Source organism: Tripterygium wilfordii, chromosome 4, assembly GCF_013401445.1.
Source record: "Tripterygium wilfordii isolate XIE 37 chromosome 4, ASM1340144v1, whole genome shotgun sequence".
NCBI lineage: Eukaryota > Viridiplantae > Streptophyta > Magnoliopsida > Celastrales > Celastraceae > Tripterygium > Tripterygium wilfordii.
In genome coordinates this window covers 3342889-3367677 of record NC_052235.1, presented here as the reverse complement: position 1 = coordinate 3367677, position 24789 = coordinate 3342889, and the positions used below count along the sequence as shown (strand labels likewise).

The following is a 24789-nucleotide window of genomic DNA, read 5'->3' as shown; positions in this document are numbered from 1 at the left end:
TTTTTTTTTTGAAATGTTCATAGGCCGGATATACTATGCCATGCCTAAGGGGTATGAAGACCTCCACAACTATCCAAATCCCGATCTCTTGATGAGAATAGAACCCATAAAAACTACCCAAATCTCAATCTTTTGATGAAAATGAAATTCTAAACCTCAAGGTACTAAACAGATAACATGATCAAACAGCCAAGCAGAGCTTTATCAACAGACACTCACAGGCCCATTGTATATCAACAAAATAAAGTTATTGGGCCCACATTTACTTGGCCACAAAATGCTGTGAGAAGTCTGACTTCTGCACATGGACTGCCGATGCCTCTCATATCATATCTCACTTATTTATTTTACTTCCTTTCCTTATATAAATTATTTATTATTAAACTGAAATTGGATTTGTTTTATATTGTTTTCCTTGTTTTTCTGTAACGGTTTTTTTCCCTTCCATATAATGCACAGATCAAGAAATTATTATTTCGGATTTTGTTTCTGGAATTTCAAACATAAATTTTAGGAATTTCAAAGTAAATTTCAATCTGATTTCCCCTAATTTTGTGCAATTTTAGCAGATTCGATATTGTTTTCATGGAAATTGGATTCGGAATCTGATTCTCATTTTCATTTTCAATCGGAGTGAGAGCAGTGACGGAGTTCACTTGTTGAGTATTTGATATCTTCTTCTCACTGAGCGGAGCTTCAAATCCTTCATGAGTTTCCAGTGATGGGTTGCGTCTACTCAAGAGCCTGCATCGGCGAAGTCTGTGCGCCGAGGATCAAACAGTCACAAATACCTAATAATCCGACGACTTCAAATGCTACTGGTGTCCCCGTCTTCTCTCCCGCTTCTTCAGACGATCAAGAAACCGAAGTCCGGGACCAAATCAATGTGCTAAACCATGCCCGAGACTCCGAGCTCGGTATCACCCGCCTTTCTCGGGTCTCCGCCCAGTTTCTTCCGTCCGACGGATCCAGAGCCGTGAAAGTGCCCTCCGATAACTTTGAGCTCCGATACTCGTTCCTCTCGCAGCGTGGTTACTACCCCGATGCCCTAGATAAGGCCAATCAGGACAGCTTCTGTATACACACGCCTTTCGGTACCAGTTTGGACGACCATTTCTTTGGGGTTTTTGATGGACATGGAGAATTCGGGGCTCATTGCTCTCAGTTTGTGAAGCGAAAGCTGTGCGAGAACTTGTTGAGGGATAAAAAGTTTCATGCGGATGCTGTGGAAGCTTGCCACACGGCGTTTTTGGCTACGAATTCACAGTTGCATGCCGATCCTAACGTGGATGATAGCATGAGTGGAACTACTGCTATAACAGTGTTGGTGCGAGGGAGGACGATATACGTGGCGAATTCCGGGGACTCCAGGGCTGTTATAGCAGAGAGGCGAGGGAAGGATATTGTGGCCGTTGATTTGTCCATAGACCAGACTCCTTTTCGAGCGGATGAAGCGGAGAGGGTCAAGCTTTGTGGGGCGAGGGTGCTGACGTTGGACCAGATTGAGGGGTTGAAGAATCCGTATGTGCAGTGCTGGGGTACTGAGGAGGCTGACGATGGTGATCCCCCAAGGTTGTGGGTTCCAAATGGGATGTATCCGGGCACGGCTTTTACTAGGAGTATTGGGGATTCAATAGCGGAGACTATCGGGGTCGTTGCCAATCCCGAAACTGTGGTCTTTGAGCTCACACCAAATCATCCTTTCTTTGTGCTTGCTAGTGATGGAGTGTTTGAGTTCCTTTCTAGCCAATCAGTGGTTGACATGGTAAGGTATCTATTTTTCTTTTGTGTTATTTGGTGTTTGAATTATGTTATATTTCCGTTCTTATTTGATTAAAGTACTCGTTAGCTACAGTTAGGTAACAGTTTGTTAACAAAAAAACTGGACAGAGAGGTGTAGGATTCTTTGTTTCCATTCTGTCACCAGACATTATGAGCTCTAATATTACTGTCATTGCTCATATTACTTTTGAGGGCAAGTTACATATGGTTTTGTCTTATGTGACTTCAACCTTATAATTAGTGGAGAGCACTTATGGAGCCTGACTAAGCAACCTTAAATTTCGTGCCCTTTTAGTCATTAAAGCTGAAACAATGGCTCACAAACTCATATCTTTCCAGAAGGTGAATTGTGGGAAATGATGAGGTTTAAGAGTGAGTCTGGTCCCCTTCAGTTTATGTCTTCTTTAAAGAGTATATGCTCTTAAAAGTTGCATAACTAGACTTGACTCTTCTTACAAATTTATGTTGCTTAATGCATCGTAAAGCCTGTTACTTGCTGAGTTTGTCTACTTTATTCCCGATACCAATGATGGTTTATTTTTTTCTCTTCCTCCCAGGATTTTCATGATCTGCCATTATATTTTCATGGTTGAATGTGCTCCTTATTCTGGTATTTTTGTCATCAATTTTCCTTATTGCGCCACTTTCCAGGTTGCCAAGTATACAGATCCCCGTGATGCATGTGCTGCAATTGTGGCAGAGTCCTATAGGCTTTGGCTACAATATGAAACTCGTACAGATGATATTACTGTGATTGTTGTGCATATTACTGGGCTAAACAATGTAAGAGTCCTGATTAATTTTATTTTAAATATATATTTTTCTATTTTCATTGAATTACATTGTCTTTCTATTTACATGTGGCAAGTGGTAGTGTTGCTGATGTGCAATCTAGAGGTCACATGTTCAATTCTTGGAACGACCTCGTCACATATTATGTGGGCGTAAGGTCTGTGCACATCTTACTTGTTCCCGACCCTGCCCACTGCGGGATCCTTGTGAACGAGTGTTGTTTGCCTTTACATTGCCTTTCTATTTATTTTTCACTGATTGTTCTGTGTATCAGACTGCTGTCTGTCAGTCAACAGGTCATGGTGCTGCTCCACGATCACCCATTCCGCAAGTTTTTGAGCTGACGGGATCTGAATCTCCTGCAACATATAGGTGGAGTTCTAGAAACCATCGTGTAAGGCATGATTTGTCACGGGCACGACTTCGGGCCATTGAGAGCTCACTAGAAAATGGGCAAGTTTGGGCTCCTCCATCTCCAGCTCATAGGAAGACTTGGGAAGAAGAGGTTAACATTCTGTCAATTACTTTTGCAATGGATTCAAATTTTATTGGAGAAAAGAAGTGTTTCAGACTGTTTTCAAGTTCTTCTTTGATAATTTGCTACAGGCACACATTGAGCAGGCATTGCGTGACCATTTCCTCTTCAAAAAGCTTAATGATTCCCAGTGTCATGTTTTGTTGGATTGCATGCAAAGGGTTGAAGTCCAGGCAGGGGATGTTGTTGTTAAACAGGTCCGTTCCATTTTGTTTTATATCATTTGGGCTCCATAACTGTTGTGGATATCTCTCGACTCAATTCTTTAATTCTATCTGTGATGTCCTTCTTTGAATATATATTGGTCATAGATGCTCTTGAAAGTCTGGAATGGCTGAAGAAAATAGTTGGACTAGAATAGTGGTAGGGTACAAATGCTATACATGAGACTAATAGTAAATCTTATATCTTACTGTTTTGCTCTGTGAATAAAAACAAGGAGTAGTTGCACCTGTATACTTTCTTCATCAAGTGGTGGTCACACGTCACCCATTCGAAAGGAAAAGTTTCCTGTTCTATGAAATGGTGTTGTAACTTGTAAACACCTCTTGGGACCCTTTTCTCCCCTTGCCTATTTTGCAATGTAAATAAGCAGGTCTTGTTTAATTTTTAATATCTTTTGAACAGTTCGGTGAGGTTTAATGTGGCTGCATGGACTCTTTCTACATTTGCAAATCTCTGGCTAATTATTGTCATGAATCCCTTCTCCATGCTAAACTGTGCTTGTCAACCTATGGATTTCATTTCACACACAAAAAACTGAAGGGACTACTCACATTAAATATGAATTTAAGGAAACTTTATTTTGATGCAGAACCTAAATTATATTATCTATCTGGCAGGGTGCTGAAGGTGATTGCTTTTATGTTGTCGGCAGTGGAGAATTTGAGGTTTTGGCAATTCAGGTTAGTCTTTAATGCTCCATTAAGATTTTTTTAATCTGTCTTTTTCAGGATTGTAGCTTCCTTTCCTGGATGCTTGAAGTGCTCTATTTAATTTGTAACGATTTTATTATTAACCAATATTGCTGTTTTCCCATCATTAATGATATCTCTTGGACCTCCGGTTGGAAGAGTCATCGCTACTTGATGCATAACTGTTTTTTTTGGGTACTTTTTTCCCTTTGATATTTATTTTTCGCTGCCTACTTTCATGCAGGAAGAACAAAATGGAGAGGTGCCTAAGGTTTTGCAGCTGTATACAGCAGAGAAGTTATCGTCTTTTGGAGAGCTTGCACTAATGTGAGTTTTATCTATTATTACTGTTATTAATGTTCTGATGCTCTACACGAGGAAATTGATTGTTGACACTTGGGACTAATAGAGGAAATAAGCTATCCGATAATGAACAAATTGTGTTCCTCATTGTAAAGTTTTGATTGGAAAATAATTTTATTCATGAGGCACCAAGCAGGTGCACCAAGGTTATAAGGGGGCAATACATATAGCCTCAAGAAGATTGTTACTAGAGCACCAAAGCTTTAAACTAGAACAAATACACTCAACAAGAACAAAGAGGATTCTATAAGCACCAAAGAATAGCCATAGTTTTCAGCTACAAATTCTTGTTGTCTGTGTTAAAGTTGGACAGATTATTCCATGCTATAAGCTCAACCTTAACGCTGTACTGAGAAGCCCAAACCAGGCCAACAAAATTACAAAAAGCCACTCCACTCCAGATCTCTGTTCTACATTTTCCAATGGTTTTCATTGGTTTATATGACTCTTCAGGTACAATAAACCACTCCAGGCCTCTGTTCGTGCAGTGACTCATGGTACTTTGTGGGCCTTAAAAAGAGAAGATTTTCGTGGAATTTTAATGTCCAAGTTTTCAAATCTGTCATCCCTTAAGTTGCTTCGATCGGTGGATCTTCTCTCAAGGTTGACAATCTTGCAGTTGAGTTGCATTGCCGATTATCTTTCTGAAGTTTCTTTCTCAGATGGGCAGACAATAATTGATTGGGTAAAGTTGCTCTGTTAATGAATATGCTGCTTTTAATTAATTGCTTTCATCTTTCTTATGGTATTATGGATACATTTTCAGAATGATGGAGTCTTTGGACTATACCTAATCCAGAAAGGACAAGTGAATATCACTTTCGATGCAGAACTTCTTAGTAGTCCTAATATCTGCAGCCTCAAGTCAGAGAATCAGGGAGATGATGATCATCCACAGGTCAATAATAAGCTCTCGTTGGAGAAGAGAGAGGGTAGCTATTTTGGTGAATGGGCACTCCTTGGTGAACAGAGTGCTTATTTTAATGCAGTTGCTGTGGGTGATGTCGTATGTGCTGTCTTGACAAAGGACAAGTTTGATTCAGTTGTTGGCCCACTGGCAAAGGTTTCACATGATGATCAGAAGTATGTTTTTCTTTTTCTTCAAATTGACAAAATAATTTTTTTTGAATGAAAAAGAAATTTATATGGTCAGAAGTATGCTAATAACTTAGACTTTTGATTGTGCCTGATATTTTGATTATATAACCTTTGCTTTACACTGATAACATGTAATATTTGTACTCATTGTTGAAAGTGACAAGCTTTTGTTATATTTTTATTGTTTTGATCAAAATTGTTTCATATTGCGATATTGCTGTTTGATACCATTTAGATCAAATGGAAATGCTTCAGACCTTCACGTTGAATCTGCTGCAAGTACTGATACATCTACTCGAGACAAAGTTCACCTCTCAGATCTGGTAAGGGTGTTGAGTCTAGTTCCTAGTTGTGCTTCCTGGAGCTCGTTTCTAAATAGAACTTTTTGGAATGAACTAATAATATTTTCTATCTAGGAGTGGAAGACATGCTTATATTCAACTGATTGCAGCGATATTGGGCTTGTGCTTTTGAAAGATTCAGGTTGCTCTCACTTTATGTTATGATTGTGTTATTCTTGTATTGCTTTATCTTTTTTTTGCCAATGCGGTTAGGCATTTTTGCTTGGTGGCTTATTTTGTATGAAAAGAACAAGGACAATTCTAAAATATGTGTTTTTTCCCCCCTTTTGATAAGCTACTGAAATATGTCGCAAGATAAATGATTTTTTCTGATTGTCTATATTTGCTTTGGAGAATGCCTTGTCGCGTGTGATGCATGGTGATGCTGTAGTGAAAATGTAATATATGTCAATGCTGAGACAATGCTTCTTTTGATTCTTAGTGCACGTGTCAGAAAATATGCTTAGTTTGAAAAGGTTTTCAAAGCAGAGGGTCAAGAAGTTGGGGAAAGAAGCCCAAGTCTTAAAAGAGAAGAATCTGATGAAGAGTGTGAGCTCTTATGCTTGTGTACCTGAGATTCTAGGCACTTGTGCTGATCAAATTCATGCTGCCATACTGCTTAAAACCCGCCTTGCTTGCCCTTTGGCTTCTATACTTCGTACTCCGCTTGATGAGCCATCTGCTAGATTTTGTACTGCATTTGTGGTTATTGCCTTGGAAGATTTGCACAAGGTCAACTTCCCTATTCCATTTTTCTTTTTGTTGAATTTACTGCATTTCTAATTATTAGATTTTTCTTCTTTTTAAATCTCTTTTCCATTTGAATTTCAGAATGGTATTCTTTACAGAGGCATTTCTCCTGATGTTTTGATGCTGGACCAAACAGGACATTTACAGGTTGGTGGGTACTGTCCTTTGTTGTCCATTTTGCTCATTGTTTTATCTGAATCTATGCATTGCAACTTTAGAAGTACGTAGTTTTATTCTCTTTTAGCCAGAAGAGAGAGAAAGGTGTGGAATCTTATATGTTTTTCTTTTGTTTGCTCTCTTCTAGCTGGTAGACTTCAGATTTGCGAAGAAATTATCTGGGGAGAGAACATTTACAATATGTGGAATGACAGACTCATTAGCTCCAGAGATAGTCCAGGGAAATGGCCATGGTCTTCCTGCAGATTGGTACTACATCCGTCATGTTGATCCTATCTTAATATTCTTCTACTTGCAATGAATGCTTTATTTAGTGGTGTAGACATGGTTAATTTTCTATAAGTGGCTCTTATCTTGATATGAGGTTTCTTGTTATTTTCCTTCATTCTCTCCGTGTCCCTCTCTCTTTGAGTATTGCTTGGGGTGTTTATTTATCTGTATTTGGTATACTTGCAGACATGTTGAGCGCTAAATTTTATGAAAATTCTTGCAGGTGGGCACTTGGCGTTTTGATTTATTTTATGCTACAAGGTGAAATGCCTTTTGGATCATGGAGAGAGAGTGAGCTCGATACATTTGCCAAGATTGCAAAAGGGCAGTTGAATATTACGGAATCTTTAAGCTCTGAAGCTGTAGATCTCATAAGCAAGGTATGGTTAGCCTATGCAGTCAATTTGGCTTGCAAGGACACATCACATTCTTAGTTTCATGTTTGAATTTTTTTTTCAGTTACTTGAAGTTGACGAAGGTACGAGACTTGGAAGCCAAGACCCTGATTCTGTTAAAAGTCATCCATGGTTTCATGGTGTGGATTGGAATGGAATCAGAGATTGTAGTTTTCCTGTTCCTCATGAGATAATTTCTCGTGTAACTCAACGTTTGGAGAGCCATTTAGAAGACTGTGCCGGTCCTTTAGCTTCCCCATCAAGGGAGGTAGAAGACCTCAATGTTCCTGAATGGTTTGATGATTGGTAGAGGAACTACTGTATTGTGCATATCCAGTTTTCCAGAGCCTTTCAATGGTGGAGTCCTCAGTGGGATTGACTTTCGGCACATTTAGGCAGTTAGAGGCCATAAATTTCGGATTCAAGGCAAGGTGCAGGCCCAAAAAGTTGTGCTTATCCTATTTTTATTTGTGAATGTGCATGCGCTGCTCCCTAATTAGTCATCTAACAATTCGGTGGTGAGTTCAGGTGATAGAATCTTTGACCCTTTGCTTTTCTTAGTTTTTTCTCCTTCTGTAAATAGGTATATATGAAAATGGGTTAAGGGTTTCTTTTAGAAAGGATCTCGTAGTTTCCAGTAAACTGCTTCAGTGGCTACTGATTTGCATGGAGGGGCTTGTGCCTTGATTTTTTTGTCCTCATTATCTTGGAGAACTGGTATGTGAATACAAACTAGTAGGCGATGGACCTTGAGTGGAAATTCTGATCAATCATTTTGACAATATTCAATAAAATTTCATTTTTTCCCTTTTCACTTTCTTTAGTTTTGCTTATTCAAGTTGAAACCCTTTGTAGCCTTTCTAATTCAATTATTCACGATATTCTTGAATTTGCATTCTCTACTCTTATTATCTGATACCTATTTGTTTACCTAATTTATAAGGCAAAATGTTTTAGCCAACTGAAGTTGCTTGCCTAACATCAAGGTCGTAATGTTGTTCAATGATCGAACATAAAGTCGTACAGATTTATTCTCTAAATTTTTTCATGAACAAGTGGTAATGCAGGTGTTGTCACTATATCATTTTTTTTCTGAAAATTTGGGTTTACAAATCCAAATTTACTCTCCATTAATTGCATAATGTTGTTTTATTTATTTCAAGTAACAGTCTTCATTTATGAATGCAATTACATCGCATTATTAATTATCTTTTGTGATGAATGAGTTATACTCAAAACCCCCATCTGCAACTTGTAACTGATGATTGTTCCTAAGTTTGGTCTTCCTTGAAGCATTATATGTATGTTACTTTCTCGTCCTTTGGTGGTCTGATAGTGTTTTGGGATGGATAGTGATAATATTAGTGAGAATTCTATTGTTCCAGTAATGACAGAGAGTTCAGAAGAGCGTCATGTTGCTGTTCTTGCATTCCCATTTGCCTCTCACCCTCGAACTCTCCTTAATTTGGTGTATAAGGCAGCAAGGGCAGCTCCAAATCTGCAGTTTTCCTTTTTCAGCACGGAGAAATCCAACAACAAACTCTTTTCTTCAGCATCAAAGGCAAACCTCCCACTTAACATAAAGGCCTGCAACGTAGCGGATGGCATCCCAGAGGATGATCATCCCTTCTCAGGCAACCTGCAAGAGGAATTGGAGCTCTTCGTTAAGGCGACACCTGACAACTTCAGAAGTGCTATAGAAGCAACTGTGGCCGAGACAGGTACGCCTATCTGCTGCTTGTTGACGGATGCCTTCTTAACATTTGCGGGTGAGATGGCTGAGGATTTGCATATCCCATGGGTGACTTTATGGGTAGCTTCACCTCATTGCCTCTCTGCCCACATTTACACTGATCTCATATGCCAATTCTACAACAATAGTTGTAGATTTGGTGGAGTTGATAGTGCCACTGATGATAATGGAAATGGTGTTTCAAAACCAGAGGACCAAACCTTAGATTTACCCGGACTTTCTGTATTGCGTAAGGCAGATTTACGTGAGCAACTAGTCTTGGGTTCTGATTCACCACCGCTCTTTTATCGCATGCTACATAAACTGATAAATTTGATTCCAGGGGTTAGTGCTATTCTCCTAATCTCCTATGAAGAAATAACCGACCCCCTCATCACAACTGATCTAAAATCCAAATTTCCAAGATTGCTCTACCTGGGTTTCCTCTCCTTATCGCTGCCACCTCCGCCACTGCCTCCCTCGGACTCAGACTCAACAGGGTGCCTGCCATGGCTTGACAGTCAAAATGCCATGTCTGTTGCATATATTAGCTTTGGGACCGCAGCAAAATTGCCCGGTAACGAGGTGGTGGCATTAGCAGAAGCTCTTGAAGAGAGTGGCATCCCATTTCTTTGGTCTCTTGGAGATGAAACCAATAGCTTATTGCCTGAAGGGTTTGTAGAGAAAACTGGTATGCAGGGAAAGGTGGTTCCATGGGCACCACAAACCCAAGTCTTATCACACCCATCAACCTTTGTTTATATCACTCACTGCGGATACCAATCTATGTTTGAAAGCGTTGCTGGCGGTGTTCCATTGATATGTAGGCCATTCTGGGGTGAGCAGTTCATGAATGCAACAATGGCGCAGGATGTGTGGGGGATTGGGTTGAGAGTTGAAGGTGATGTGCTCACAAAGAGTGGACTGCTCGAGTGCTTTGAAATCATATTAGAACATGAACGAGGGAGGGAAATGAGAGAGAAAATCAAGTCACTGAAAGAGGTTGCAGTAGAGGCTGCTGCGCCTAATGGCGCTGCAGCAAAAGATTTTGAAACATTCGTGGAGTTGATATATGGGCATTGAGAAACCCTATTTCCCAATCAGAATGACATGAATTGGCCTAAATTTGAACTTGGGGTTCAGTTTCAATGTTTTTGTGTTTTTTTTTTTTCTCCTTTCCACAATGAAATTAGAGGAATTCTATGTGTCAGGAAAATTGGAATTTATTTATAAATTTCACTTAAAAACAATTCTTACCTTTTAAGGGAGAGGAGGCTTTATAACTTTATTCATTTTGCAAAAGAAAAAAGTATGCATTAATTACATTTTTTTTTTGGGAAAAAAAAAATATCATGGTAAATAATTGTATGATTTGGAAGGGGACAACGTCATAGGAAGCAGTTAGTTAACCCAAAATAATACTCAAAGGTTGGTCCAAGACAAAACGATGACGTATAAATGAATGCATGTTCTTCTTTCTTTCTTTTAAATTCATATGGTGTTTTTTGTCAGCTTTAATTATTATCAGATATAAAATACGAGAGGTATGTTTGGTTATTTAATTAGGGAAGGTAAGTGAAATATTATTTATATTTGTACAAGTGTTGACCCAGCAAGTTGTTCTTAAAAAACACATTATTTAGACTAGGGGCGAAGCTAGGACTTTAGATGAGGGGGTCGTAGTGATGGATAAAAGATTTTATGTTATGGTAGACAAAGTTTAGTGGGGTCCGGGGGCAACACCCCCGAAATTTTTTTAGGGTTACATATTAATTATACATTCGAAAGTACAAAAAATAACACTAAAAATAAAATTTTTATCAAATATGATAAGTAATATTTGTCACAGGTCTTATTGTTACAACCATGAATATGATTTTTTATAACAAGGGGGGTCTAAATTAAAATTAGTGTATAAATTAGTATTATTAATTTTTTTTCAGAGGGTCAGCTTTAGCTCAACGTGGCTTCGCCTCTTATTTAGACTACAAAAAACCTGCCAACATGATCTAATAATGCATATTCATTCATCAGAAGGACGACTCAGCTTTATGTCATGGCATGGGCAATGACAATTCTTCTGCAACTACTGCCTACTGGGTTTGCCTTAGAAAAAAAAAATTGGAGAGAAGAGATTCACAGTAGGGTTTGATGAGGGTGTCAAAAACAGTTTTTGGCTTTTTGCCTTTTCTTTTATTGTTCTTTAATGGAGGGATCCAATAATTGTTTATATATAAAACAAAGTAGAGCACTTAAAAGAGATCTTTTTCAGTTTTTAATTGATAAAAACATGACAATTATTGCCACTTATCATGACATGAACAAGAACATAATCAACAACTGTCCTTTCTGTATTTCCTGGGATATTGAAATCTTTATATGATTAAGGTATGATTTCACTGACAAGAAGTTTGATCATAAGTTTCATGTCCAAGCATGAACAGGCTTTAAGAACTACATATTACTTTCACTTGAGACTAACAATTTACAGGTGTAATGGTGGTTGTGTTGTGCTGAGATGATGAGATTGTTGAGTTCTTGTTTCTGTGTTGGTAAACAACTGAACTGTTCTGCTTGCTATGGGCAGCCAAAGCCTCCTCAGCCTTTGCTCCTTACCATTATTGTTTCCAGAAACATTGATTTTCCTCTTCATACCCGAATTCCCGAATCGCGAAAGGGCTGTGATATCAGACATTGATCTTCTGTCTTTTGGGCTAAAAATGCTTGAATCTGATGTAGAAGCCAAGATTGGGATTGTGACTTGGTTATTACTTTTATCAACTGTACTATTATTGACCTTGCTCTCAAATAGTACTCTCTTTTTCTCCAATGAATCAAATCTGTTGCTTGACATGTCATTTAGCATCTCCGATTTCAAGAAGATCAAGTCCGAAGAGCTCACGTTGCTCCATCTGTTCTTCAACACAGCATCAGATACTATAATCTGGTGATTGAAGTTATGCAGTACTGCTTTATCATCTTGTTCTTCTTCTTCGTTGTCTCGGATTAATGAAAGTTCTTCCTTATCAATACCAACATTACTACCCTTTTCGACTCTTCGAAAGCTGAATCTGCTTGAAGAAGGGCGAAGATCCTCCTCTCTTTGAACAAAAATCTCAACATTTGAATCCTCTTGGAGCTCAGAATGGCCTCTGGAGAATCTCATACTATTCGAATATGTGAAAATGGTGGGATCATCAGCATTGACTTTGTGCCTGCAAAGAGGGCAGCTTGAGTGTTTCTCAAGCCACTGATCAACACAGTTGATATGAAAGGCATGTTTACACTTTGGAAGCAATCGAAGGACCTCGATATCTTCGAATTTGGAGAGACAGACTGCACATTCAAGGCCTTGTTTTGAGCCTTTCAGAGAGGAGAATCTGAAGAAAGGAAGAGACTCTATGACAGTCCTATCGATCCCGGAGAATCGAGAACTTGATCCAATCTGTCTTGGATGATTCACAGAGGCATCACCCATGTCTCTATGACACTTTGCGTAGATAAGGAGAACAAATGTTAAAGCAAACATGATGACCAGAATTCCTATCACAACAGCAAGACTTGGTTTCAAGCTTGTGGCAACATCTTCTGAATTCTCATGGCCGAAGGCAGATTGTCCTACAACCTGCCCAAACAATAAGACGAAGAAGAAGAAGAGAGGTGAGAGCAGCAAAACCATTGGATTCATTGGAGATTGGGAAGTTGAAGATCAGTTTTGACTTTTATCAGCCAAGCATTCTTTTACTCTGATGAAATGCATGACACCAACAAAATTTTTAGTTATAAATATTTTACTGGGTAGTACAGCATTGCAATATTATATATTATATTACTCTCAATAAGGATCGAACTTTGTCTCGTTAATTGACGAATAGGTGATCAAGGTCCATTTGGCCCTGTAATTAGAAGTCAAAGTTAGTTGCACAAAAAGACTAATCCAGTACCGCCTGTAGGAGAGTGATCTCACCTTATGAATAAACCATCATCTTCCACGGCTCCACACATTATTGACTCAGATGGAAGCAGTAGAAATCAATAATTAAACTTAATTTCTTATTGCTTACATGGGGTTTTTCTGCATTTTACTACACCACCTCAGATACGTTCAACAGGATGGGACCCACTCTGTTTTTAAAATTTAAAAAATAGTTTGGACTGTCAGATGAGAAATTGCCTGCAGTCTCTACTGTGGTAAATTTTTAATAATTTAATTATCAGTTTACATACAAAATAAATGAATGCAATAGTTAAATGAATCCAGCCACTACAGCACACTTCTAGAATAATTCACCCTTCCCCGGGCCTTAGTTTTGCCAAGGCCCAACCTACGAGCCCAAAAGGCCATTGAAAAGAAAAGCATGTAATTCTCATTCCAAGTTTCATGGTCTTTAAGGACCCATACATGTTTGTACAGGTGGACTCAAAAAAAAGGAAAAGGATTTGTTAGAATCATTCCAACAATTTCACCAGATCTATATCATTGAATATATTGAATGTAGTGTTATCAAATCATTGCATTGTTACATTGGATGATGTAGATATGATGAAATTACTGAAATAATTCCAACCCCTATCCCCAAAAAAATCACAACAATTAATTCACTGTAAGATGATAAGAACAAATCGAGGACCAGATTTGCTAATAACGGCATTGACACTCTGGCAATTTTTCCCCTTTTTGAGATGCACTCTGCCATTTTACACTTGTCAAGTTTTGATTGATTGTGAGTGAACCTTCAATTAATGTCAGATATGGATATTCAAATTCAATAAACTTTTTTTTAGTCTGACGTGGCGGCGCTGACTTTAGGATACATAGTACAGCCAAAATTGATATTTTCTTAATTTTTTAGCACAATAAAAAAAATTCACTAAAAACTAAATATTGGATGAATTTATATTTTTAAATGGATTAAGTAATTTATTTAATACTGCCAGGTCATGGTTTGGCGTTAATCAACGAACATTTTTTTTTCCTGATATAATATTGAGTCAATGAACCTTATCTGTTTGACTATGACTTTTTTTTTTTTTTTTGAAAAACCCACAGATCACACGTACGTTAAGCCATGCCCGAGGGTTATGAAGGTCACTGCTGTGATGGAAAACTACCCAAATCCCAAAACCCCCTGGTGAGAATAGAACCTGGACCAGAATCCTGGACCTCAAGGTCCTGAGCAGACAACCTGATTAACCAGACTATCTCTCATTCTCTGTTTGACTCTGACTCTATGTCTCTATGTTATTAATATAGATTTCTAACTTACACAAATTATTCAACAATTGGGATATTTTAAAAAAAAGTTAAGGCAAACTATTATATATAGTGAAATTAAAAACCATTAAACGTCAGCACTTCTACCTTATCCAAACTTAGCTTCAAATAATGAAATTCTACCTCAAAATTGAAACACAATCATATGAGAGATTTGGATATGAATCAGTTTTGCAAAGAATCTTAACAGATTGATTTGGTATCCTAATTGGATGATCCACATTTAAAAATAAAAATAAAATGATCCCCAAAAAATTGAAGTAATTAACAGATAAGATACCACACAAAATCTGTGAAGGGAACAAAACAGCCTGGTTGGGTTTACAATGAAAACAGGACTCTGTTTCAATATAAAGAGGGACGTTGTCCTCCCTTTTTTGTTTGTTTTTTAATGCGTAAACTCTAAAGCTGTTTACATACTCAACAGTCATGTTGACTATTTATTAGATATTCTGTTTGTGTGTTTGGTTGCGTATTCTTCTGTACCCACAGGGAGGGAGGGGGAGAGAGAGAGGAGAAGAACAACAATGGCTGGTGGGGGATTCACAGATGCAGGGACACTAAAAAGGGCTCACCTTTATGAGTATAGGATTACTGGGTATTTCGTATTCTCTTGTATTGTTGCAGCACTCGGTGGATCTCTATTTGGGTATGATCTTGGTGTGTCTGGTGAGTTTCAAATCCTTCATTGATTCAATTTTTAACCTACCTTGGCTTGCAAATTTTGATTTGGATGATTTGCATTTATTCTTTGTTCTTTCAGTGATTCTATCAGTGTGTGATTTGATTATGTTATCATTCTTTTCAAGACTCTCTCAGTTTAACAGTGAGGATCAGAGGTGTTGTTGAGGTTTTTGTTCGCCCCAATAACGCCTCCGTGGCTCAAATCCTAACTGGTGTAGTGGTAGGTGTAGTGGTAATGACTTTCCTTCACACCAATCAGGTCAAGGTTCGAGCCACGGAGGCGTTGTTGGGGCGAACAAAAACCTCAACAACAAAAAGGTTTTTGTTCGCCCCAACAACGCCACCGTGGGTGTGGGGAGAGCAGCTGATAAAAATGAGAAAGAAAAAGAAAATAATGCTTCCTTTAATTTTGAGGACAGTTTCTTGCTGAAATCTGACTGCCACAGTAGTTTTCGATTTCCGTGTTATTTTGCTCTTCCTTCAATTCTTTCAGTTTCACCTTAAAGTTGCAGAAGGTCTCTTTTTTCCCTTATCTATTGTAATACCAAGGCTGAGAAATCATTGAAAGGAAAGCTTTTATTGCATCTAATTTTTCCAATTCTGAATAGGGTGGTGTTATTTGATTTGACTGAGAAACAACAAGCCCTAAAAACGGAGTATACGTTGAGTTGGTCTTTCATTTATTCTTCTAAAATTGCAGTTCAGATTATGTATATATAATTTACTGAAGATTGCTGCAATTGAGCCTTTTGCAATGATTGCAGGTGGAGTCACTTCCATGGATGATTTCACGAGGAAATTCTTCCCAAAAATTTACAGAAGGAAGCAGGCGCATCTAAACGAAACCGACTACTGTAAATATGACAACCAGGTTCTTACTTTGTTCACGTCTTCCCTATATTTTTCAGCCCTTGTTTTCACATTCGCGGCCTCTCACGTAACTAGAAGCAAAGGTCGAAGAGCCAGTATACTTGTTGGATCAGTCGCCTTCTTTATAGGAGGAGTTGTTAATGCAGCGGCAGTAAACATTTTTATGCTGATCTTAGGAAGAGTCTTCCTTGGCATAGGCATTGGATTTGCTAACCAAGTAAGCTAAACATGCTTTCAGAACTTTCTTTTCAATGGCAAAGCCAAAATCTTAAGAGTACTAAAGGTGTCCCTGTTGTAATTGCACAGGCTGTTCCATTATATCTTTCAGAAATGGCTCCTTCAAAAATTCGAGGAGCGGTAAACCAGTTATTTCAATTGACAACTTGTTTAGGGATTCTGGTTGCTAACTTCATAAATTATGGAACTGAAAAGATTCATCCTTGGGGATGGAGGTTATCTGTTGGCTTGGCTACTGTCCCGGCTACTTTGATGTTTGTTGGGGGCCTTTTCCTTCCCGAGACCCCAAATAGTCTTGTCGAACAAGGTAGATTACAAGAGGGAAGAGAGGTACTGGAGAAAGTCAGAGGTACCAAAAATGTTGATGCGGAGTTTACTGATCTGATTGAAGCAAGCGAAGCAGCGAAAGCCATAAAGCACCCATTCAGGAATCTACTCCAACGAAAGAATCTTCCCCAGTTGATTATAGGAGCCTTAGGAATCCCCGCATTCCAACAACTTACTGGCAACAATTCTATACTCTTCTATGCTCCTGTCATATTTCAGAGCTTAGGTTTTGGCGACAATGCATCTCTTTATTCATCTGCCATATCAAGTGGGGCACTTGTCGTTGGTGCACTTATTTCAATGGCTTTGGTGGACAAATTTGGCAGAAGAGCTTTCTTCTTGGAAGCTGGTGCTGAGATGGTATTCTGTATGGTAAATGCACATTTAGCCTGCCTTATGAAACTCCTTTGATGTGTGTTCGCCAAGCATAAATACTTACTTGACTAATCAATTTGATCTGTAGGTCGCTGTGGGCATAACTCTGGCACTGAATTTTGGACAAGGAGAAACTCTCTCAAAAGGTATTAGTATCTTCCTTGTGATTGCGATATTCTTATTTGTCATGGCTTTTGGAAGATCCTGGGGTCCCCTTGGATGGCTTGTCCCAAGTGAGCTTTTCCCGCTGGAGACGAGGTCAGCTGGGCAGAGTATGGTGGTGTGTGTCAACATGATCTTCACGGCCTTGGTTGCTCAGTTTTTCCTTATTTCACTCTGCCACCTTCGATATGGAATTTTCCTGCTATTTGCTTGCCTGATTGTCATCATGAGCATCTTCATCTACTTCCTCTTGCCGGAGACAAAGCAAGTTCCGATAGAGGAGGTATACCTTCTTTGGGAGAATCACTGGTTCTGGAAGAAAATAATTAGAAATGGAGATGAAAATGGGTTAGAAATGAAGTCAGGACAACAAGCTTAGATTCTCTTCACAAAGGGAGGGACTACATTTTTTCGTTTGCAACGTTCAAATCTTCCATTGGTTAATCAGGGGGCTTTACACCATTCCTATAGAAAGCACCTGCAACAAATTGTGGATTCCGAGAGCTCAACAAATAAGTCTCCAGATAGTTTCATTAAATAACTCCTGTGAGACCAAGTATTTTAGTTCTGTTTCTGAGCGATCAGATGAAGAATTTTTCTTTTTTCGACCTTGTTCTTAATAGTTTGTGGAATTATGAATAACTATCGCTTCTACTTTTGAAACTGATTTTTGTGATTCAATGCGAAATAGATAGAAGCTTTGTATTCAAGCTTGTATCAGTATGGTTTGAAAGTAAAAACTCTACAACTTGGTAGAGTCTGAAATTAGCATCCAACAGTTAGTTTTGGGTTTAGATGCTAACGTCAGACTTTGTCTGGTTGCAGAGGCCATCAAAAGTGGGGATTTAGTCAAATTGCTGTTAATCTTGTTCCTATTTGGAGTGCTATATGGTTTATTTTTCAGTTTGGCCTTGGACCATTTTTAGAAACTTTTGCTGTGATGATATTCTTAAAACATAGTTTTGCAGCTCTTCTTAAATGGTGGAGATTATTTGCACTCCACATTTTTTCATTGACACCCCATTTTTCAAAACCAACGAACACACTCTTAATAAACTCATTCACACCCCATTTCCCTCTCTCTTCTCAAGCGTACCATCATCGGCCACCACTGTCACTACTTATTCAGACCACCGTTTTTTGGCCACTGACCTATCGAAAAGCTTCTCTCGACCCTCACGAGCATAACCCAACCAACCTCATCTCAAACCGTCGCCCGTAGCCTCCGGAATCGTCCTTGGAAGCTCGCGGCCATTGTGAAGAAAAAGCTTCGATTCGACTGAATTTGACAACGAAACAACGAACCACCACCACCAACGAGTTCACCGACCAGAGACGAATCCGACCTAGCTCTTGGCCTACCGGAACTGACACTTAAATGCCCGATTGGAGTTCACCAACCAGAGATTCGGGGTGACTAAAGGCAGTGTTTGGTGATCGAGGGAAAATGGGTGTGAATGGAAAAATTGAGAATGCAAATAGTTCTCACCTTCTTAAATTATGGTTATGATCCAGAAGATAAAGGATAAAACAGTCAATAGGACAATTGATTGATAGATAAAGGCCTTCCGTTGCATTAACAACTATAAGAGCCTTTACAAGGGGAAATTTTCTTCAGAGAAAACGACGTCGTAAAAGGGAATTGTCGGCCGGAGCTAATGGAATTCGTCGATTCGCGGTGAACTTGAAGGGGTATGAACACCTGACACGGGGAAAATACTTTAGCGGAGAGGTAAGGGGTATTTCTAGAAAAACATGATCAAACGGCGACGTTTTTGAGTCCCGGATACCATGGCATCCCAATCCCAGAGACTGGCCCACAAAAGCTTAATATATTAATATTTGAAATTGATTAATTAGTAATTAATTGAGAGAAGATGACGATGCTTTTGGCGCTTAATAATGGCAGACCCAACACTTACCTGCCTAAATTATTTAAGAAAATTACAAAAGTCGAGTTTGTTGCCAGATTCTCTTTATTTTTGTGTTACGAACGCAATTATTAGCTAGAGCTCCCACCGCTCCGACGCCGACAAGTTCCCTGGGTTAGGGCTCGCTCTCTCTCGCTCTCTACTCTCTTTTAAGTTTTTTTTTTACTGCAATGATGTTGTGGAAATAGTCTTTTTCTTTCTGTTTGGTTGCTGAGAAAACTACAGTTACTGGAAAAGTGTCACGAGTCTGTTGACAAAAAGCATTCTACTCTCACATTCCACTAACAAGAACTTAGGTTTCAGGTTACAGTATTTTTTATGTACAACTTTGATTTTCTTAATTCACGAGTTCTTGCTTGCTTAAGGTTTTGGAATTGGAGTGTGTTTCGTCGATGCTTTGGGCTTCGTAACGGGAAATCAGGAATGTTTCTCTCAGGCGCACACTACACAACTACGCATACAACTTCTTATGAAACCTGAGATTGCTTCCCTGAAACAAGGGATTGGATGGTCTATTAAGGTTATTTATTTTGTTACTACTTACTAGTATTGGATAATGAAAAGCCATTGTCAATAGACCAAATCTACTGTGCATAATTTTGCATCTAAATCTGGATTTTCCATATGCGGATTTCGTTTTTGGTGGAAAATTTTTCTTTTCAATATTTTATCATGGGGGATAATGCCCTCAATATAAGCTTGATTTTGGTGCATGCATCTCTGGTTTGACTTTCTCATTCATTGGTGGCAAACGCAATATTCAAAAAATGATCCTCCTAGTGCCCAAAAAAAGGAGAATTATGCCAAGAAGTACTGTGTAATGTTGTTTTTTTTGAAGTTACTTTCTAAAACTTTCCCATCTTGTTTTCCTTTTCTGTATGTAAAAATGTGATGGTTTCTCTCTGCTTAGATAAGAACAACTCCTGCAATCTTTATACTTCTTTTGATTGTTTTCATATTTTGCTCTTGTAAGTGGTTTTTTATTAACACTGCATGCTTGGGTATCTCATCCTCTCATCCGTTCAAAAAATATGTAATGAGATTTCATAATTTGGTTTGTTGTAAGTCTTCAAACCATATTAGGGCTTTTCCTTTACTTTGCTATTTGCTTTTTATTCCTTTGTGTGCTATTGTGTTTGATCCTACTTATATCAGTTCTAGCCGTTCTGTAGTTGGTTTCTAGTTCTAGCTTTGGTATGATGTCTGTGCGTGAGCCTTATTCTTTCCCTACTATTACATCATCATGAATTTTGATGCTTTGGTAAATGTGCAGGCTTGTAAAAGGATGATGCAGTTTTCAAGTATGTTTGAGTAATTTCTGCCTGATTTGTTGGTTTTCCTGGTATGGAGGTCTCCTTTCAATTTCAGAAGCTTTGTCATATCGAACGCCGTAGATGGATTTTTGTTGTGGGAGTGGTGGCGATGACATACTTATTATTTCAATCACTGTTGCTTCCTTATGGAAATGCCCTTCGTTCGATGTTACCAGATGATGGGGATTCATTTATTGATAGAAATGCATTTGCCTCTGCAAAATTGTCTGCGAAGTCTGGGCTGGTTCGCAGCACTCTTGCAGTTAATGAAACGGACTCAAGTAATGATATAGAGTTTTTAGGGCTGGTGAAAGACTCTGTCAGTTCTATGGTTGACAGAGATATCGAGGATGACAGTGTGCTTAATGGAAATGATGGAGGAACAGTGAATGGATTTGTTTCTGAGGATAATGACCCAGATGATTTTGTTGAGCTTGTTTTGGATGGAGATGTAGTGAGCGTTTCTCTATCTAAGGGTGACACAGATGTGAGGGACATTGTTAACATACAACAGGGCAGTTCTACCATTGGCCTCCCCAGTGAAGTTACCCATGATGTCCCCCTAGATCAGAATGGGAAACCAAACTGGAAAGTTTCCATGAGCAATGGTGAAGAAGCTATGATTGTGACGCATAAAGGGTCTGGCATTTCAGATGGAAACTTGTCTACTAGTTCTGTTGCTCTGCAAAGCAATTTATTGACTTTGAAAAATAAATCTTCAGTGATTCTCAAATCTGTAAGGAAAAGGATGAGGAGTGAAATGCCACCAAAATCAGTTATGTCAGTAGATGAAATGAATCATCTATTGGTGCGACACCGCAGGTCTTCACGTGCGATGGTATAAGTTCTATGATTTCCAAAAACGTTCTCGTTGATTTACTTGGTATGCGAAATCTAAACAACTTATTATTTTATTGTAGAGACCACGACGATCCTCTGTACGCGATCAAGAGATTTTTGCAGCAAGGTTACAAATTGAGAAAGCTCCAATCACAGCGAATTATCAAGAACTTCATGCTCCTCTGTTTCGAAATGTCTCCCAGTTTAGAAGGTAAGCCAGTCAACCAATAGGTTGGTGGGCTGATGATGTTTAATTAGGCTTTAAATTAATTTGATTTAGTTAAACTCAGTCCTGTCAGTGAACATATGACTTGACCTATGATATTCTGATATCGTGCCAGATTTTTTCAGCCTGATAACTGTTTCAAGTCAGAATTGATTTCACTTTTAGACGTTGATCATGAAAGTAAAACTGCTAGTGATATCATTCTGGTGAAGTGCTTCAGCTGTCCAATGTGTTTCATTTTCAGGAGCTATGAACTAATGGAACGCATTCTCAAAGTCTATGTATATAAAGATGGGAGCAAACCTATTTTCCATCAACCAGTACTCAAGGGATTGTATGCGTCGGAGGGATGGTTTATGAAACTGATGGAGGGGAACAAACGTTTTGTTGTAAAGGATCCTCGTAGGGCTCACTTGTTTTACATGCCATTTAGTTCTCGGATGTTAGAGTACACTCTTTATGTGCGTAACTCCCATAATAGGACAAACTTACGCCAGTATCTGAAGGAATACTCAGACAAAATTGCAGCCAGATATCCTTATTGGAACAGGACTGGGGGAGCGGATCATTTTCTTGTCGCCTGCCATGACTGGGTATGCTCCTCGTTCTTTTTTTCTGTCTTTTTTTCTTGCATTTTCTTGAAGATTTTTTAAGCAAATTACTGTTCTGGAGTGCTCGATTTGGATTTCAGGGATGAATGTTATCTTGCTGTCATGATGTTGATAGATCATTTTACCGACTCCATTGCATAGATTTGCTTTTACTGGCTCCATTATCTAAGACTAATAGTGACACTACAACATAATATGAGTGGGTGCTACTGATTTTGGTTAAAATATGATGTGTTAAAAAATTCTGGTAGACCTTGTATCAAAATGCTTGGCATCCACTGTGGCATGTCATAGTTATTCTCTAAACTTCGTTATATTGTGGTAAAATAAATCACTACATATGTGGGTTCCTCTAGTAGTAACAATATTACTCTCACAGGCACCATATGAAACAAGGCACCATATGGAACATTGCCCTAAAGCTCTCTGCAATGCTGATGTCACTGCGGGCTTCAAAATAGGGAGGGATGTGTCTCTTCCTGAAACATACGTACGGTCTGCCAGAAACCCCCTGAGAGATCTTGGTGGAAAACCATCTTCTCAGAGACGCATTCTTGCCTTCTATGCTGGAAATATGCATGGCTATCTACGTCCAATATTGCTGGAGCACTGGAAGGATAAAGACCCAGATATGAAAATTTTTGGTCCCATGCCTCCAGGTGTTGCTAGCAAAATGAATTATATTCAGCACATGAAGAGCAGCAAGTACTGTATATGCCCCAAGGGTTATGAGGTCAACAGCCCACGAGTCGTTGAAGCCATCTTCTATGAATGTGTACCTGTCATCATATCTGACAATTTTGTGCCACCCTTTTTTGAGGTCTTGAATTGGGAAGCATTCTCTATAATACTGGCAGAGAAAGATATCCCCAGCTTAAAAGAAATATTGCTTTCAATACCGGAAAAGAAGTATCTTGAGATGCAACAAGGTGTCAGGAAGGTTCAGCAGCATTTTCTTTGGCATGCGAAGCCGACAAGGTACGATCTCTTCCACATGACCCTTCACTCAATTTGGTACAACAGAGTTCATCAAATAAAACTTAGATAAGACTGTTTAAAACAGCCTTTATGTTGTTAGAGAAAGCAATGACAACGTAAAGAGTAGCCCCTTAGTTTGTGAAATAATATATGTAAAAAGTTGTGTGTAATTTGTTGTGTGGTTGTTCTGTTGTATATAAATCTCGTGGTACAATTTTCCTCTTAGGTACTTCTGGAAGTTAAATAATCTGTTGCTTGCAGTGCAGCTATCTCTACGCACATGATTGTCACGTGATCACTCTTTGAAGTAAAAACGACAATTAATAATGTCGTTTTAACACCTAAAAATACACTGCAACTTTTGTTCGGTATAAACAGTTGGTTGGGCTAAACTAAAGTGATTCATTCGCTTAAATCAGCAGATAATGACAAACTATCTGGACCTGGCCATCTAATCTGGGCCTCAGGCTCAAGGGAGATGGGTCCATGCCCTATAAGGCCCAAATCTGAAATCTCGTACCAGAAGCTTGACATGAAGTGCATACATATAGTTGTAATGTTAATGGGCCTAATGAAGTAGCAATCAGTGGGGGCCCACTGTTGACAGCGAGTACTTGGTTGTTAGCTGTAGAGATTGTGTAGCAATAGTGTTGGAGAAGTTAGCTGCAACAGCAAAGGACAGATTGTTGTGTTTGTTAATACTTTCAAGGCGAGCACGTGGCCGTACAACTGTGATTGCATTCATCACGGCTTAATTAATCCTCCTAGTTGTCATAATTAATGTCAGAATGGCATCATACATATACTGATATACATATTCAGAATAATCATATGATATTTCTGATCACTATACAAATATCTACAAACACATATATACATCACACAAGACAGACAGACGATGCCCAAAATATTGTTCTAAACCCTAAATTTTAAAACTTTAAACTCCAGACACTAAATCTTAAATTTCAAATCATAAGCCCCAAATATTAAAATTTAATCACTAAACCCTAAATTTCAAATCATAAACCCAAACAATAAAATCTAAAACCCTATATTCTAAATCTTAAATCAACATTAATCTCAGTCATTTGATTAGATATAAGAACCTAAAGATTAAGATATTTATATAAACCTAATAAGGACGTCTTTCCTGGATAAATAGTACGTGTGTGTCTATATATATATATATATATCGATCGACATACATGTGACCATAATCAAACCCTGAATGTAGCCAAAAGGAAGCAGACCAATTGATCAGACACACGAAACCATCGTGGGTTGGCTAATAACTATCATGGACCCAGACGAATTTAGTCAATGAATAAATGATCGTGACAACACTTTATGTCGATGCATGATCGGTCAGATATATATATATAATATATATGAATACATAATAGCATAATAAAACGTGATATTTTATTTGGCTAGCCAAGCTAGGTGTCGTGAACCGGTGGATGTCACATATATATTTCGTGCATATGGCCAAAAGAACCAAATGTCAAATTTTGGGTTCACCCGCTTGCTTGAAACAAAAAAAAATTACATCATCATTCAAATTGTGGTATAATTTGTGAAATAACATATGAATAATTAACCAATAGCATTCGCACGTGGGATTAATCAATCTGTTGGAAATCCAAGCTCAAACGCATCAAAAATATTAATTGTATGCTCTAAACCACGGGCCTCCACAGATTTGTTCTTCATGGGTTGTCGCCACTAGTCTTAGGCCTAGAAAACGTGTCACTTCTCTGAGAGGTGCTAGAATTTTACTATATACCATTCAGTTGGGTTTTGCCAATCCA

The 24789-nt window shown here is 38.5% G+C and overlaps 5 protein-coding genes across 7 annotated transcripts; 4 read left to right on the top strand and 1 right to left on the bottom strand.

Annotated features, from left to right (window-relative positions):
• The first annotated feature begins 344 nt into the window (after nt 1-344).
• Nucleotides 345-8231, top strand: LOC119997066 (protein phosphatase 2C and cyclic nucleotide-binding/kinase domain-containing protein). The gene is made up of 15 exons (XM_038843849.1): nt 345-1765; nt 2434-2565; nt 2849-3079; nt 3181-3306; nt 3952-4014; nt 4268-4350; nt 4840-5071; nt 5153-5469; nt 5720-5807; nt 5901-5967; nt 6268-6557; nt 6657-6722; nt 6880-7001; nt 7246-7402; nt 7482-8231. The coding sequence occupies exons 1-15, from the start codon at nt 722-724 to the stop codon at nt 7725-7727; spliced, it is 3264 nt and encodes a 1087-aa protein (XP_038699777.1). The 5' UTR covers nt 345-721; the 3' UTR covers nt 7728-8231.
• Nucleotides 8232-8762: 531 nt separating this feature from the next.
• On the top strand, nt 8763-10232 carry LOC119996801 (anthocyanidin 3-O-glucosyltransferase UFGT-like). The gene has a single exon (XM_038843597.1). The coding sequence runs from the start codon at nt 8763-8765 to the stop codon at nt 10230-10232; it is 1470 nt and encodes a 489-aa protein (XP_038699525.1).
• A 924-nt stretch (nt 10233-11156) lies between these two features.
• LOC119996652 (E3 ubiquitin-protein ligase ATL42-like) lies at nt 11157-12948 on the bottom strand. The gene has a single exon (XM_038843366.1). The coding sequence runs from the start codon at nt 12835-12837 to the stop codon at nt 11635-11637; it is 1203 nt and encodes a 400-aa protein (XP_038699294.1). The 5' UTR covers nt 12838-12948; the 3' UTR covers nt 11157-11634.
• Nucleotides 12949-14784: 1836 nt separating this feature from the next.
• LOC119996651 (sugar transport protein 14-like) lies at nt 14785-17946 on the top strand. 2 transcript variants are annotated; one of them, XM_038843363.1, is made up of 4 exons: nt 14785-15093; nt 15873-16195; nt 16285-16914; nt 17006-17946. In XM_038843363.1, exons 1-4 carry the CDS (start codon nt 14952-14954, stop codon nt 17456-17458), a joined length of 1548 nt encoding a protein of 515 aa, XP_038699291.1. In that variant the 5' UTR covers nt 14785-14951; the 3' UTR covers nt 17459-17946. The 2 variants fall into 2 exon arrangements, with proteins under 2 accessions (XP_038699291.1, XP_038699292.1); XM_038843364.1 differs by lacking the exon at nt 14785-15093 and adding an exon at nt 15465-15623.
• Nucleotides 17947-18991: 1045 nt separating this feature from the next.
• On the top strand, nt 18992-23236 carry LOC119996650 (probable glycosyltransferase At3g07620). Of its 2 annotated transcripts, XM_038843361.1 has the most exons (6): nt 19019-19124; nt 19376-19530; nt 20284-21161; nt 21244-21374; nt 21634-21982; nt 22380-23236. In XM_038843361.1, the coding sequence occupies exons 3-6, from the start codon at nt 20355-20357 to the stop codon at nt 23046-23048; spliced, it is 1956 nt and encodes a 651-aa protein (XP_038699289.1). In that variant the 5' UTR covers nt 19019-19124; nt 19376-19530; nt 20284-20354; the 3' UTR covers nt 23049-23236. The 2 variants fall into 2 exon arrangements, with proteins under 2 accessions (XP_038699290.1, XP_038699289.1); XM_038843362.1 differs by lacking the exon at nt 19376-19530 and having other exon boundaries at nt 18992-19124.
• The last annotated feature ends 1553 nt before the right edge of the window (nt 23237-24789 follow it).